We start from the raw sequence: 17,019 nt of genomic DNA on the forward strand, positions 1-17,019 counted from the left end.
CCATTTCTCCCCTGAAAACTTTATACAAGATGCTGTGATTCTTAATAAGCTTGCTTGGCATAAGATAGAGCTTGTGAAAAACCTCCTGAGACCAACTTCTCTTTCTTCTTTATTTCTGATAACATGATACTTTCCCTTAGGATCCTGCCACTGAAAATTGACCTTCTTCTCCAGGTCAGTTCAGGTTTGATGTGTTTTTCCAACAGGGAGCTTGTGACACAGAACTTTGGTTGATTTGGGGGAACTGCTAGCATTCACTATTACCTAATGCTTATTCTGCAAAGTAGTTATATCTTCAATGTGTTTAAGGTAATATAATTCAGACATCAAGGAAAAGATTTTACATCAAAGCATGTGATAGCAAGACAGATTGCTATAGAGCAGAGATTTAAATGGTGAAGTTTAATTTTTCTGTGAAAAGTTCCCCTCAGGCAGTGAGTGGGTCACATTTCTCAGGGTTTCAGTTTGGCTCGGTGCAGCTTGCTGAAGCTCCTGTGTCTACCACTGGAAGATGGTGATAGAGTCTGATAAGCCCAGCTCAGGGACACTTTATTCTACAAGCTATAGCTACAATATAACCCCAACTATGAGTGAGCAAAAAGGAGAAGTAAGGAAGGACATGACTGCTTCTAGGTATGGTGAAGGAGAAGGTTTATTATAGATAAAAGGGAGAGCATAGCCAGAGGCAGAGACATCTGGGAGAGTCCAGGGTGAACATGTCTCTGAGCTGGGTCATGTGAGGTGTCGGGGTAGCAGAGAGGAGAGAGGAGCTGCCAAGTAAGAGGTATGTCCTGGGCCAAGAGACTGGCATATCCAAAATGATTGAGTTATATAAGGGCCAGAGAAGCTGGAGGTAGCCAAGTCCAGCCCAATACTCAGGCTGGAGGCTTCAGGGTAGATGACAAAGTATGCCCACCAGGAGGGCCCTGTAACAGGTAGAAACTTACGGATGGTGGAAAAACGTGGTGACTAGAGACTGTTTCGATATGTTAATGGGCGCCTCAACTAGCCATTTATCCTGGGTTTGAGACCTAACATCCCACCTTTTTATGATAATACATAAATAATGAAGGGTGATGTAGTCTTTTCTAAGACTAATTTCTGTTGACCTTGTAATTGGAGACACACAAAAGTTGGAATTCTGAACAATGCCAGGAAGAACAGGGTGTTTCACTAGTTGTGGGCTCTGTGGGACCATCTGGGGCTAAGGAAATGCAGGGCACTTTGGAGTATTTTGTGAAACTTGACCACCAGAGGTAATAACTCTGGGGTAATCTAGGATGGAGTCTCTACACGGGCTTGTTTGAAACACCCGGGACTGGCTAAGTTAGAGCAGTTTTCAGTCTTTAATTGATTGGAAATCTGCTGGAACAGATATATATTAGAGAAGGTAAAATTGAGGAGTTTAGGGAAAATGTTTCATCTAAGGTATATGAAATGTTTCTGCACCACAATAAACCTCTCTGCTGATGCAACAATCCAAATCAGACCAAATCAAAAAGAATTAGAAAACGCAAAATTTTAATGGATACTATCCTCCCAGATGATTTTCCAGTACTCCAGAGAGGAGGCAGAAAATTAAGACCCACATGTCTGTTTTCTGGGGGAGGGAGGCAGTTTAAATACCCTGTGGGAGTGGTCTTAACATCTCTGGGGTAGGGTTCATTATTTGGTAGGCTTTCTGAGATGCTGCAGGGTTTGGAGAGACACAGGAGAGGGAGCTTGTGATGAAACTTTGACCCAAACATTGCAGACTCTTTGGGTAGATGGATGTCAGAGGCTGGAGTAAAGTTTCCAGCAGAACATTCCATATTCTTTGGGCGTATGGATGTTGGTTCATTTCTGACTGCTTCTTGTGGCTATGGGGCAACATGGGGGAGGAGGGAGTTGGGAGTTGGTTGGCTTGTGCATAGCGGGAAGTGTGGGTGGAGAGGCATCCAGTTAACTGCCATCCTGGAGAACTCAGGCATCTGGTCCTTGAGAGAGCTGAGAAGGCAGGTTGCTAGGAGAAAAATAGAATTTTAACACCTGTCTTAGTTGTAGTGACAAAGATGAATGTGCCAGGAAGAAGAGAAGAGAGGCCCTTCATGGCAACATTTTGGAAAAACAGAGGGTGGAGGGTCCTTGCTATTGGACCTATCAAGTATACTGAATAGGTGTCTGCTTGAGCATAAAGATGTGGCATCAATGGTGAAATCCCAGAAGCCGGTGTAGGTGCTGGTGTTATCTGGAGAACCCACTGCAGGTTGGCCTTGGCATGAGTCTGGCAGTAGGGGTGAACCTGTACAGGAACCTTCAGGTGTCTGCAAAAGAACTGGAATAGATTTATATCTTGGTATCATAGAAAAAGGTTATGATTTTAGGTTCAAAGTCATGAACATTTTAGAAGACAATGATACGAAAATTTAAAATTTTGAGCCTCTGAAGTTATGTCTGAAACCTGTTAATCCTAAACTATGAAACCTGTGAAAGAGGCACACCTGCCTGTACTTTTAGCAGGAAGCTTAACTAATAAACTACTGAGCAACAGTACCGTAGGCATCAATCACCCTCAGACAGAGCTGAGAGGACTAAATAAATGAGCAGAAGTGAGACAGTTTTTCCAGCTACTCACGCAATCCCAAGTTTCTCCATAGTCTTTGACAAACGCAAGACTCAAAAGCAGTACTTGCCTTTAGCTGCTAAGTCCAGGAGACCTTACAGATTTTCCTGCTGAGGGAGAGATCTGTCTACTTGTCTTGGCATGATGGGACAATCGATTCCCCTAAAGTCCTTTCGTCCAGTCCAAGCAGGGTCCAGGCAGTTGATAAAGTGAAAAGCAGTTTTTTTTTTGCTGTGTGGCTGAGTGTCACTTTAAAGAAAGCCTCCAGGTGGAAGTCCTTCTGCTGCCAATCCATCTTCTTAGAGGAGCTACAGGATACCGCAGGAGCTGGTGTGTCTCTCTATCATCAGCTTTATTGTTACATACCAAACTCTCAGATCTGTAAAGGTGCTTGAGGATCAGGGTACCATTACCTGTCAGGCATATCTAAATTAGACAGATATGTTAAATTTGGACTAGCGTTCACCCAATCAGTTACAGCTTACCTATGTTAGTAAAGGTAAGAAGATTAGAGGGAGTATTGTAGTCTCTAATTTTTAGGTGTGGTCCTGAGACCTAGAGTATAATCTTAATCTGTAGAAGGCAGAACCAAGTTTTAACATTGTCAACAATTTAGAGTTTTACATGACTAATAGTATGGGGTTTACTCTTGGGTTACAAAATCTGGTGCCAGCAAAGTTCGTCTCTGTACATGAATGTGGGTGACTGGAGAGACGCAGCAGTAGCACCTCTGTAAATGAGCATCGTTTTAAACCTTATCCTATATAAACCTTGTTTTTAGGACAGGGCTGGAATTAGTTTGCCTCTCTCTCTGACCTTAGCCAAAATGGTGCCTAACACATGTGTTCTAAGGGATTTGCAGATTCCGTGATGGTTTTCAGAGTATTTTAATTATAAATTTAACTTTAAAACAAGCCCAGGCATAAACAAGGATACTGTGGCCACATTATTCCCGCATATAATTTAACAGACAGAAGAGCAACGCTCTTCCCAGGAAACCATGTCAGCTGACCAACTTAAAAATCCTGGGGAAGGCTGCAGGAGCCAGGGGGCGCACGGGTGTCCAATTGAGGGTCAAGTCAGCAAATGTGTAAAGGAAAACAGAAACACACGGAAAGAATACCTAAGGCAGCTCAGAGTGGGAGAGCAGGGGAACGGATCCATTGCAGGAAGAATCCCAGTGTGACCAGATCACATTCCAGAAATGAGAGAGACAGGAAGGCGGAGATGCCAACACACGGCCAACAGTAAGAGACGAAGGGAGCTGAGGGTAGCAGTGCCAAGCGTAGGGGGTGACCAGGAGGTGGGGTGCAGCACAGAAGGGCAGGGAGGGGTGGGAGGAAGGAGATGAATGGAAGGTGGGTAAGGAACAGGAAGTTGGCCCTCGAACTTTGACATTTATCTTGGGGATAGGGGGAGTGGATAGTGGAAGAAATGAGAAAAATGTTGACCACTGAATGGAACATGTGGCGCCATAGAAGGGATTTGTGTAGGCAGAGTTCCAGGGTCATTGGGGGAGGAGTCAATGACTCTGGCAGTGTGATCAGGGCAGAATTTTTAGGGTCCCAATTCCCAGATAGACAGGAGTCTGGAGGTGCCGTTAACCCCGCCAGCAAGATCAGTGCTGTGGGACGCTGACTAATGATGGAAGGATGAGAGCCCAGTACCCAGAAACCGTGGGCATACGAGAGTCCTGTCCACTTGCCGGCAAAGTTGTTTAGGCATTTAGGACACAGGATGTCAATCCCAATTTAAAAAGATTTTGTAAAAGGCAGCCCGAGGGTGCTTGGAGATGTGGCTTCTAATTGCAGGCGCCCATTCACAAGGCCATGCTGTGATCTGAAACCTAGCACAATGTGTCCACTGTGGTAGGCTTTGGGTCCAAAAACAAGGGATGTGAGATACTCCTTTGAACAGAACGTCTTCTGAAAAAGGGGTTACCAAGGGACAAGGCAGGTCCTTGTCCCAGTAACAGGTCAGAGGCCTGGCACCGTCGTGTCTTTAGCAGGACACCCCCCAAATCACAGGAGGCCTTGGGCCTCTAAGGCAATGACTTGGAAAGGAAAACTGAAAGCTGATCTTAGCCTGACAGAAAGCAGGTGCAGGGGAGAAGGGTATTTCCCTACCACATGGCCCTTGACCTCTGGGAGGAAGTCAGCCCCTCAGTGCGACCTCCAGATGAGAAGTTTCTGTATCCTATTAAGCCTCTTTTTCCATACAATAATCCAAATCAGACCAATCAAAGTAATTAGAAAAGGACCAGACTTAATGGGTAAAAATGTTCCTGGATGATTTTCAAGTTCCTAGGGAGGAGACAGAAAAGGAAGATTGGAGAACCACATGTCTTTTTCCTGGAGACAGTTTAAATAACCTGTGGGAGTGGTCTTGACTACCTATTGGGAAGGGGTCATCATTTGGGGGGGGGGGCTTTCTGAGATGCAGAAGTGTTTGGAGAGAGATAAGGGAGGGGCCTCTGGATGGCGTTTCCACCCAAACAGTATATATTCGGAACTTCCAGGCCCACAGTCCTGGTGGTTGGAAAGGTGAGTCCCAAGACTGGGGAGCCACCCTCAGAAATAGGCAGGTAGAGAAATTTCAAACGTCTGGAACCCATTTGACTTGTAGGAAGTAGATTCAAGTCGATTTGCTGAGGCTTACAAGAATTTTTTGAGTTTATCAACAGAGATAAAAGTTTTAGATATGTTAGCCTTCTCACTGTTTGTAATCTGTACTGGAATCCACATTGCAGAAGAGGCAGTAGATTTATGCCTTTGAGTCATGCTTGGGAACAGAAAGATGATTTGGGTTAAAAGCATCTGTGAATTTACCACTTTTCAGGGTCTGGTAGCAAGGCAACCTGACGCTCTCAGCTGGGGACCTCGTAGCTTTAGGAATGTGAGGCCTGAGACCTGATTTTTACAAATGAAGAAAAGGTACCTGGAGCCTTGGGGGAGGAGCTGGTATACTTTCTGTTACTAAACTGACAAAAGTACAGTTAGCCTAGTCACCAATACCATCAGAAATCTGAGAAGGATAATTTATATAAAATATAACGCAAGTGCCCTATGTATTCATAAAATCGACAGAGACTTACTCCTGAGATTGTTGCCCTTAGGTTTCTATGGTCTTGATAGCTTCACTGGGGGCAGTGGTGGGTATCCAGTTATCATAGAGGATGACATAACACCATCAACTGTCACAAAGAGTACCATGGCCTTTGGCTGCTAGATCCAGGTCTCTGTGGAGAAGAAACTTGAGAAAACTGACGGTACATTGACAAGGCAAAGTACAGCAGTCAACCCAAAAGCATCCACAGTTTGTGTCGGGCCCTGGCAGCTGGTGAGGTAAAGGGAAGTTCTTTGCCCAGAGGTTAGCATTACCACAATTCAGGAGCAGCTGGTGCCCCATCTGCCTTTTTTGGAGACGTTATGGTTCCTGCTAGGAGGGGGCAGTTCTGTCTATTATAGAAAACTTTTTATTAAACATTTGAAATGTCATGTTCAGCATATTTCTAAGGGTTTGAGAATCATCAATTAAGTGTATTTTCACTAATTACTTGCTTTTGGCTTAACCTTGAAAACACAGACAGTAGGCCAAATAAAGCTTACTATTTAATAAATTATATAATACTTTACAACTTAGTAGCTTTTATAGGATTAGGATTTTATAGCTTTTTCCTTGTTAAGTTTGAGCCTTCAATGTTTGAGTTTGAGATTTAATTCAAGATCATTTAGCAATAAAATAAATACTGAAATCATTAGCACAGTTTATAGAAATGACTGGGAACTTTACTGATCATTTTATAATGTAGTTCTAGAATATCATAGTTTCACGTATGACTCAGTTTATCTTATAGCTAAAGGTTAATAAAGTTAGCAAAGAAAAAGAGAAAGAGATAAATATCTTTAAGTCAGTTATTGGTAAACTGAATATACTTTAGGAATTTATAAATCCTATTTATTAAACACACCTATCTTGTGCCTTATTTAAAAATATCTGTTCTATCCTATCAGGCAAAGACAGTTTTCTATTTATTAATGGTATCTTTTTTATTTAAGCATTAAAGGGGAGGTGATGTGGGATTTCCCTTTGTATGATGTGAATACCATTGGTTAATAAAGAAACTGTCTTGGGCCTGCACAGGGAATAGAGGTAAACGGGTAAAACTAAACTGAATGCTGGGAGAAAGGAGGCGGAAGGAGAGAGAAGACATGGAGCTGCCACCAGAGACAGACATGCTAAAATTTTGCTGGTAGGCCATGACCTCATGGTGATGCACAGATTAATGGAGATGGGTTAAATTAAGATATAAGAGTTAGTAAATAAGAAGCTAGAGCTAATGGGCCAAGCAGTGATCTAATTATTATAGTTTTTGTGTGATTATTTTGGAGCTAAGCAGCCAGGAACTAACAAGCAGCTTATTACTACAGCCAGTCATGTGGCTATTATTTACACTACAGTATATTCTATAAATATGAGTTGAATTAAATATATAGTAAATTGTAACAAATTAAGATTGCTTATGTATAGACTTATAAATTATAAGCCTTTATTTAGAAGTTTAGAGCCTGAGTTTGCTACATATTTTATAAACTTTTTAAAACCATACAAAATAAACTTATAAATCCTAAGATAGAATTTATAGTATAGTCTTAAAATATTTTTTTAAGAGCAGTGTGCAGAAAAATTATAGAGAAAAGAGATTTTTAAGAATAGGAAGTAGAGGAAGTGAAGAACAGAGAAATTTTAGATAGAAGAGATTTTGGGATCATTATTTTTTAGTGACAGAAGTTCTTACAATCTGAAAGAATTTGGAACTCAAGTATGCCATCTTTGGCCATTGATTTGTACTGAAACCAAGCTGTTTGCAGTAAGATTTTATTAAATCTGAATCTAAGAAAGGAATTAAGTCCAAGAAGAAGAGGAGGAAGGTTTATGAAATGAACTCCACCATAGGGAAGGTTTCAATATCATAGAGGCCATGAGCACATAGAGAAGCTGCAAGATTTCCAGGGAGGAGTTGAAGGAGAGGAGGGGCAAGGTCTTAGAGTCCCAGAGGGCTCAAGTAAACAGAGGGACTTAGCAGGCAGCTCGCAGGGGGAGGTAAGAAAACATGCAATGGACATTCTCAGGAGGGCATAAGCAGAGGTAGAGCAGGTAGCCCTGAGAGGGGAGAGAAAATTTTAGGAGGCAGCTGCAGGCAAGAGCCAAGAGACTGCTTAGTGGGACTGCAGACATGGCAGCAGTCCCTAAAGAGAGGTGAGAGGAAGCTGAATAGAGGAAAAGGGAGACCCTAAGTTGTTGTGAGGAGGATGCTTGTTTGTTTCCTGGCCACCCAGACTCCTGAAATAATCACACAGAAATTTGTATTTATTGCACTACTGTTGGGACAATAGCTTAATCATATTTCTGGCTAACTCTTATATAATAAACTAACCCATTTCTATTAATATGTGTATTGCTATATGGATGTGGCTTACTAGTAAGGTTTCATCCAGTCTCTGTCCCTGCAGTGGGGCTACATAGCTCCTCACTGACTCCACCTACTTTCTCCCAGTATTTGGTTTAGTTTTCCTGCATAGCTTTATTCTGTCCAGTCACAGGCCAAATAATCTTCTTTATTTATTACCCAATAAAGCAACACATATACAGAAAATAGAGAGATATTGCATAGAGACGAATACTTTGCATTGGTATGGATCTTGGTCTTTTGATGCAAATTTAAGGTCAATTTTGTTATATGCATTTCTATTCTTGTTTAAGGTATTATGCTTAGACAGCTCACTTAAAAATGTGATGTATAATTAAACATTACAGATTAATAGATAGTCATTTATAATAGTCAATCTTGTAGTCACGTTAGTTAGGTTTTCTAGACATATAGGGATATATTTCAGTTGGATAATCTTCAAACCTTTAAAGACCTACAGAATATGGCATTTAAAATGTTTTAAGAACTTAGACTTTTCCCAACAATGAGACATATTTGCTGCTGGCAGCACCAGTTACTTCAAAGAGGCTGATGGGTATTGAAGAAAACTGTTATGGAATTAGCCTTCAATGCAACAAGGCTAGCCTTTTGGGCAAGAAACTGCTTTTGTCTGGACTGCTTGATGGTATAGTGGACATGCAGGATCCACACAAAAGTGACTGTTGAACATGCCAAAAACCATGATGGTTCTTCAATGTTCCTGATTTAAGGAAGAAACTGCCAGCCATTCTGCAGGATACAGAAGAAAGTGACTGACAATCTGTCAAGATAGGTGAAACAGCATTTCAAATTTCCTGCTTCATAGAAAAGTCTGCCAGATACTACAGACTTGTAGACTAAAGATGAATGTGGCAACATTACAGAAGAAATTTGGGTGACTGTCCAGGCAGCAAAATGTCTCTGTCAATTCTAAAGTTTTGGAAGTTGCCTACAATGAATTTCCTTTTTACTTAGGTAATATATTTTTCTAGGGTCTTTGGTGGAGTTGAAGTTATAGTTTCCTTAGTTATGATAAAGGGAAAATTAGATATAAAACTTTAGACTTACAAAGATAGGATAGATGATAGAGTTCTTTTCTCATTTTGCCAAAGGTAAATAGACTAAATACTGTAACTATTATATTGCTTGAACCTATTTTGTTGTATGTAATTTCACTATGTTAAACTTAAAACCTTCCTTTTTATTTAGACAGAAAATGGGTGATGATGTAGGAGTCCCTCTGTATGCTATGAATATGTTTTATTAGCATTGGTTAATAAATAACATGCTTTGGACTATAGCAGGGCAGAATATAGCCAGTCTGGAAGAGATAGAGAGAGAGTAGGCAGAGTCAGAAAAACATGTTGCTGACAAAGGAGACAGATGCAGGATACTTACCAGGATGTCACATCCTTGTGGTAATACACAGATTCATAGAAATGGATTAATTGAAGATGTATGTGTTAATTAATAAGAAGCCTGAGCTAATAGGCCAAGCAGTGATGTAATTAATATAGTTTCTGTGTGATTATTCAAGTCTGGGAAAGGAACAGTCTCTGCTTATACATCTGGGAGAGTATAGGGTGAGCATGACCCTGAACTGGGTCATATGAAAAGAGGGAAAAAAGGAAAGGTGCCACCAACTAAGATGGGTGGCCTGGACCAAGAGGCTGGCATATCAGCAATCAGAGGATGTGAGGTAGGGAAGTCTAGGCCAATACCTAGGCTGAAGATTTCAGGGTAGGGGATAGGGTCTGCCAACCAAGAGGGCCTGTAACAGATAGAAACTTAGAGATGGTGGAAGAACCTGGTGCCCAGAGACTGTTTTGATATGATAGTGGGCACCTTGGTTAGCCATTTGTCCTAGGTTTGAGACCTAAAAATGAGGATATAATAAGTTGGACTGGGATTGACTAATTTTTAAAAAATCAATTTTTATAGTTACCTTTGAATGAACAGAAATGAAGCAAATCTTACTCATTATAAAAAACAAGGAAATAAATTTAATTTTTTCTTCTTCTGTTTTCCTTTTTTGTTTTCTTCAGATGGATTCCCTTTATGTCCCAAGGCTTAAGACATTCAGAAATTGAACTTTATTGTCAAGATGAGGATTAAGGCAACTGGCAGTAGAAGAAGATCAAGATGCTTTTGTTACAACTGGACATCATGGAAGATGACCTCCCAATTATCCCAGAGTGTCCCCGTTGCTAATACTATATGGATAGCTATTTCTTGCCGAGGAAATACAAATACATGAAAGCATGTCTTAGAGATGTTTTATGCACCCCATATAGTGTTAGGAATCAGCCAAAGGATCTATCCCTGTTAAAGAGTTTGAACTCATACTCCTTTTGTTGTTATTGTTGTTGTTGTTGTTACTCTCATTTATAATGTAATAAAACAGAGTTAATATTAACTTATTTCACTTTTACCTTTGAAGCAATGCAAATAAATCATCCAACTAAAATACAAGAGGAAGCAATTGGTAAATGTTGTTACACTTTTTATCTTCTAACCATCTAGCATATTCTCTTGATAGTTCCTGCCTTGAACATTTCTATAGTTTATTACTATTAAGTTTAAACAATTGATTAAAATATTTTAAGTGAGTTCAAGGAAAAAACCATAAAATTTGATATATTTTATAAAGCTGACCTATACAACTTCAGTACCTCCTACCATTATCCAGGAGAAACAAACACTTCCAAATGGCCTTTTATATTTTCTCTTTTCTATCTAAAATACTATTAGCATGTATTATTTATAAAAACAATTGATTACATCATGACATTCTTGGTTATTTTTATTCCTTATATTCTGTTGTCTCTGGTTCCTTCTGGCTTACCTTACCCCAAATCACCTTCTTCTATATTCTTGTCAACCCCCCATTCCCACTTCTTTCTTTTTTAAAATGTAGGTTCTATATATGAGAAAACAAGCAGAATTTGTCTTTCTGAAGCAGGCCCTTTTACTTAATATGATGGCCTCTCATTCCATCCATTTCCTGTAGATTACATTATTTCATTATTCCTTCCAGCTTAATAAAATCTCATTGTGTGTAAATACATTTTCTTTATCCTAGGTGAATTTCATCACTCTGCTCCCATGTAGTGCTACAGTGCAAGAGGACATTGAAATATCTCAACTTTGTGCTAATGTTTTATCTGGAGGCATACTTCAGAGCAACAGAGCAAAATTTTATGCTGCTTCTATTTTTAGTTTTTGAGGACTCTCTATAAGCAATTAGCTAATTCATACTTACACTACGAATAAGCAGGGTTCCTTTTGCACACATTCATGCCAAGTTGTTTTTGTGTTTTTGTGGTGGACAGTCATTCTGATTGGAGTGAAAGAGGAGGATGGTACAGTCTGATTAGCCTTTACTTCATTGTCAAGTATGTTGGACCCTTTCTCATTTACTGATTAGTCATGTGTACTCCATAATTTGAAAGCTTTCGTTGATTTCATTTGCTTCCTCAGATCAGCATGAAATCATGTTAGTAATATGTTTATGTTTTCAAGTGCATCTTGGTAAGTGTAGGATAAAAGGGTCAATGTAAGAAACACACTCTGGCCCTGAAACCAAAGCCAAAGAAACACATTTTGGCCCTGAAACCAGAGACAGTGAGAGAAATATGCCCTATCCCTGAAAATAAAGCCAAAAGACTAAAAATAGCCAGCGATAAAAAACATAGCGTGGTCCTGAAACCAGAGCCAACTCTGCTCCTGACCAACTAAACCAGCTAGTCGCTGAGCAGGAAAACTAATCAACCCCTGGCAGAAAATCTCCCTGAGAACACTCTGCCCCTAAGAAGTCCTATAAAAGTCCCTCTGCCTGTTCAGCTGTAGGCTGTTTTATCCTGCCCTGGCAGAGGCAGCCAATCTCCTGGACTCCTCATTCCCAAATAAATCTCTTTCTTTTTTTTATGGGTACTTTATTATTATGTATTTATTTATTTAAGATTTCTGCCTCCTCCCCGCCACCGCCTCCCATTTCCCTTCCCCTCCCCCAACCAACTCCCCCTCCCTCATCAGCCCAAAGAGCAGTCAGGGTTCCCTGCCCTGTGGGAAGTCCAAGGACCTCCCACCTCCTTCCAGGTCTAGTAAGGTGAGCATCCAAACTTAAAAGAGTTTTGGGTGAACATCTTTTCTCACTGGTAGAGAGCAGAACCTTTGCTGAGATGTTTTCTTAATAGGATGGAGAAATAACAAATCAAACAAACAACACAGAAGAAACAGTTACATCTGCTGGAAAATTCCCTTGGAACTTGAGCAGAAAAGGTAATTTTTCACTGAAGCCAGAGGAGTTTGTTACATTTCTTCAGGGGTACATTTTGCCCTTTAGTATAGTGAAGAAGAAGTAGTAACATCTTGGGCCTGAGCTGAGCAGAGCAGAAGAAATGGATAACTCTGCTAGGACCTTCACTTACGGAAACAGAGCAAAGCCAGCTGTACCCCCCTTCTCTTGGAAAGAGAAGCAGGATTGATACATCCTGTAGAGAGACCATTCCCTCAGCTTTAGGTATCACCCGACTTCCTGACAGGTCAGGATACTCTGCCCTCTAGAACTGTCCCTTCCAGCACCTCCATAGCTTCAGGCATCGCCTGACTTCTGATGAGCTGTAACACTTGCAATAAGATGGATAAATTCCAATTATTAGTTTGCTTAAAGGTTAATAAATCTCTATATTTTAAAGACTATGTGTGTTTTCTTAAATAATTTGGAACTAAGTAGGGTTCATGCTGACATTATGACATTCTTAGAATTATATTCATCAGGTTGTCTACTGAAAGGCGAAGATTTCTTTTCTTTCTTTCTTTCTTTTTTCTTTTTTTGATTTTCAAGACAGGGTTTCTCCGTAGCTTTTTGGTGCGGTGGTGGCGCACACCTTTAATCCCAGCACTCGGGAGGCAGAGGCAGAGGCAGGCAGATTTCTGTGAATTCGAGACCAGCCTGGTCTACAAGACGAAGATTTCTTTAAGGATGAAATTTGAATTTACTTATTTTAGAAATTGTAGCTCAGGTTATATTTTATTTTTTATGACTTTATAAGAAAATTTTTTGCATGCATATACTGTAGACTAAATTTCACCAATTATCTGGGAACTTTTAGTAATCTTAAGGGGACTTAAAATATTTGTGGCAAATTACTAATCTTTAAATAAGAAGGCTTAAAATGGTATTCTAAATAGAAAGTATGTGCATTACTTCTGAAAATTAGAGAGCACATATAAATAATAAAGAGCAGTAATTTTAAACAGAAGATTATAATTATGGCTAAAATGTTGAAAGCATTTTGTCAATGATTACTATGGTTTAAATGCAAAATGTTTCCTATAGGTTTATTTGTTTGAAGACTTGGACCCTAGGGTGCTGTTTTGGAGGCTGTGGAACCTCTAGGTGATATGGTCCCAGGCGAAGGAAGTGACTCCCTGGCAGGCAGGCACTGAGTGTTAAAGATCAGCCCCATTTCTGGCCATGCTCACTGTTTCCTGATCCATGGATTTATAAAGAATCTTAACTATATTCACCTGCTGTGTGAACTCTCCCACACCTTCCTCACCATGATGAACTGTCTTAGGTTATTTTATCAGATTATTTTGCTACAGAGAAAGAAAATAATTGTCACGATCAGCTTCAGATTGTGAAACTGACACAAATGGACAGTCAACTGCAAAGGGGGAAAACTCTGTTCAAGAGCTGCCTCTGTCAGATTGGCCTTTAGACATGGGGGGCAATTTTCTCAGTACTAGTTGTTGTAGACGGGCCCAGCCCATTGTGGTAAAGCCCTAGGAGAGTGAATCTGGGCTGTATAAGAAAGGTAGATGAATCAGAGTCTAATAGTAAACCAATAAGCAATGCTCTACCGTGGTGTCTGTATGTTATGCAAATCTTTTATTACCATTGGTTAATGAAGGAGCTGCTTCATCCTATAGCAGGGCAGAATATTGCCAATCTTGAAGAGATATGTATAGAGAGCAGGTGGAGTCAGAGAGACGCCATGTAGTCATCGCTGGAAACAGATGCCCCGGAAACCTACCAGTAAGCCATAGCCACGTGGTGATACACAGATCAATAGAAATGGGCTAATTTAAGATGTAGGAGTTAGTCAATAAGAAGCCAGAGCTAATAGACCAAATAGTGTTGTAATTAATATAGTTTCTGTGTGATTATTTGGGTCTGAGTGGTTGGGAAATGAACAAGCAGTTTCTGCTTACACACGTATGCCAACTTTTCTTATGGATCAATGTGAGTATAGAAAATCACCACAACATTTGGAAGACCTACAGAGAGCTTCTCTACAGGTGAATTCGTTTCACTCCAGGACTTTCTTCTCAAGCTACAATTTCCCATCTTCCTCTACTACAATACTCACCCTCACCAACAACCAAGCCCAAAGAAGCAATCCCTGCACGATGATAGGGGTGTTCTTGGCCTGTCTCAGTCTACCCCAATCGCACCCAGGAGACACCAGAGGCCTGCTGAGTTTCCTCACATCCGTTGCACATTGGGTCCCACTGTTGCACAGCACAGCCATGACTGATGCCTGTCCCACAGCTGAATCAAAGCAGGCTGTCTTAGAGATTCTTCTATGTGCTGTGGATACTTAAATGGGCTGTGAGGTTTTTTTCCCTTGGTGAAACTAACAATTATATATGGTAAGGGCTTAATTTCCACACATCCTTTCTGCACATCTTTGAGTATTCAGTAGGAAGTTGCCAACTAAGTGAAAATGTGTCTAGACTCAGATGTTTCTATATTCAACAATGAGCTTGATTTTCTGAGCTGCAAAGTCAAATGCATGTAACCTCAATGGCAGCATGCACAGACTACGGAGAAGACAACTATGAATATCCCAGGAAGGTCTATGAAACTTCACTGGCTGTGGAGACTTGGTGCACCAACATAACACCATACCGGGAATAAACTTCCAGTCAGTAAGAACACTATGAAGGAAGGGGCAAGCGGCAGGCCTGCAATTTTTTTCTTGATTTGGGATTCCTGAAGGACTACCTTTAGTTAAATTCTCTTGCATCCATGCTAATAAGAAGACCTTAGTATTTATAAGCAAAAAGATAATGGAAACCAGGAAGGCGGCACAGTCCTGTCATTTGAGACACTCAGTAATTGAAGCAAGAGGACCATTAAGTTACAGACCTGCCTAGACTACACAGTGGTTGCATCCTCAGCCTGTGTGACTCAGGAGACTCTGTCTCAAAATACTCAGTTGCAAAAAGGACTGGAGATAGAAATAAACGGGCAGTGGAGAGGGCTTACTGGGGAAATGATTTTACAAGTTGTTCCAGTCATCTATGAGGAGTCACCCCAAGGTTCACATCTTATACTCTTTGTCATGATATAGAAGGATGGTATAACTCAGCTGGGCAGTTCTTGCTGGAGCCCTTCAGTGGTTTCGTTTGATAACGCACGGTTACAGGCAACAGCTGTTATGCTCAGCTTTAAGAGGCCCTGCACATGCTGCCTGTTTATGAGGCTGAACCTCCACTGAGGCTGCACACTCAGGGGCCTGTTCTCCAGTTCAGTTTTCGTGGCTTAGCTGTTGGGTTTTCATAGAGAAGACTAGAGAAAAGACTTCTCACAGCACCAGCGAACCTTAACCTCCGAGTGGCTCAGTTCTGCCAAAGGCCCTTCACTCACAGAAATGGAAATATCTCACATCTTGATACATCAAGTTTAAATGACCATCTTGCAAAATAGTAAGTGATGTCAGTGAGGACAGTTATGGAGAGTGCCACTCCAGAATGTCCTACTTAGGTGCCTATTATAAATAAACCTAGTACTTAGATGGGGGAATGACTTAAGATTGTTAGAAAGCATGGTAATCAGTAGTATCATGATCAAAAGCATTTAATACCTCTATATCCATTGCTGAATCCCAAATATTGACTATTGATAAGCACATGTCCAAACACAGCCCAGAGGGGGTGTTTTTGAAGTACAGTGCTATACAGATGAGGAACCAGCAAACATTAAAAAAAAAGATGTATTACATTTATTGATGTATGTATGTCTCTGTATGTGTGCACGTATACACCCTTGTGAGTATATATGAATATGTTTATACATTTTCAAGCCTGTGTATATACGGAAGCCAGTAAAGGGTGCCAGATTCTCCAGAGATGGAGTTGTAGGCATTTGTAGGATGCGCAGCTTGTTTCGTGAGTGCTGTGATTCCAATTCTGATCCTTAAGGATTGTGCTTACTGCATTCTTAACCACTGGGCCATCTCTCTAGCCTTCAGATAACCTTAATAATAAATGATCAGATGTATTCACTTTAGGATTTATGGGCCATGTGGTGTTTGCTATCATTCTGCTGTTTCAGTGTGGGAAGATGCATGGATAACACAGAACCCAGTAAATGGACCTTAGATCACAAAACAGGTGGAAAGACATATTTGACCCAAAGTTTATCATTTGCTTACCTGCTCTCTGATCTCTCCCAATGAAGAAATACGGTGTCTTTCTGTCAAACCATTAATAAGGTTGGTTATGACGTAAGGCCTATAAATTGTGTCAGTTCTGATTTGATCTTGTGACACACATGGTCACTTAATGTCTCTTCATTATTGAACACGAAATAGTAAAGGTGCACAAATACTGAATTCCACTCATCATCAAAGTAGTCTGGTGTAGCATTTAGTTTGGGGTTGTGCAGCTCAGGCACACCTGCTCTGGCTGTGTGGAGCAGAGACAGCAGAATTCCCACTCTTTATCGGGAGAGTGTAGGATACTGGTAAACCACCGATCACTGAGAAGGAATCCAAAGCAGAAACAGCAGCATTCACACTTTCTTATGAAAGTGGAGGTTCTGGCAAACCTTCTAAATTCCCTATTGAGAAGGAATCCAGCTTTATTATGGAATATTTGGAGGTTATAGAGTTTAATCTAGACAACCTCAAAAGTTTTTTTAAGACAAAGTAAA

At 40.6% G+C, this 17,019-nt stretch overlaps 1 protein-coding gene across 1 annotated transcript in view; it reads left to right on the forward strand.

Annotated features, from left to right (window-relative positions):
- The window catches only part of Rp1 (RP1 axonemal microtubule associated), a 113,113-nt gene extending 102,926 nt beyond the window's left edge, over nucleotides 1-10,187 (forward strand). The window contains exon 22 of the mRNA XM_041657697.1: nucleotides 10,118-10,187. Within this exon, the coding sequence (XP_041513631.1) occupies nucleotides 10,118-10,187 (70 nt within the window). The remainder of the gene's footprint in view (nucleotides 1-10,117) is intronic.
- The last annotated feature ends 6,832 nt before the right edge of the window (nucleotides 10,188-17,019 follow it).

This window comes from Microtus oregoni, unplaced genomic scaffold, assembly GCF_018167655.1.
Source record: "Microtus oregoni isolate MIOR12 unplaced genomic scaffold, Mior012 000008F_ref0000371, whole genome shotgun sequence".
Lineage (NCBI taxonomy): Eukaryota > Metazoa > Chordata > Mammalia > Rodentia > Cricetidae > Microtus > Microtus oregoni.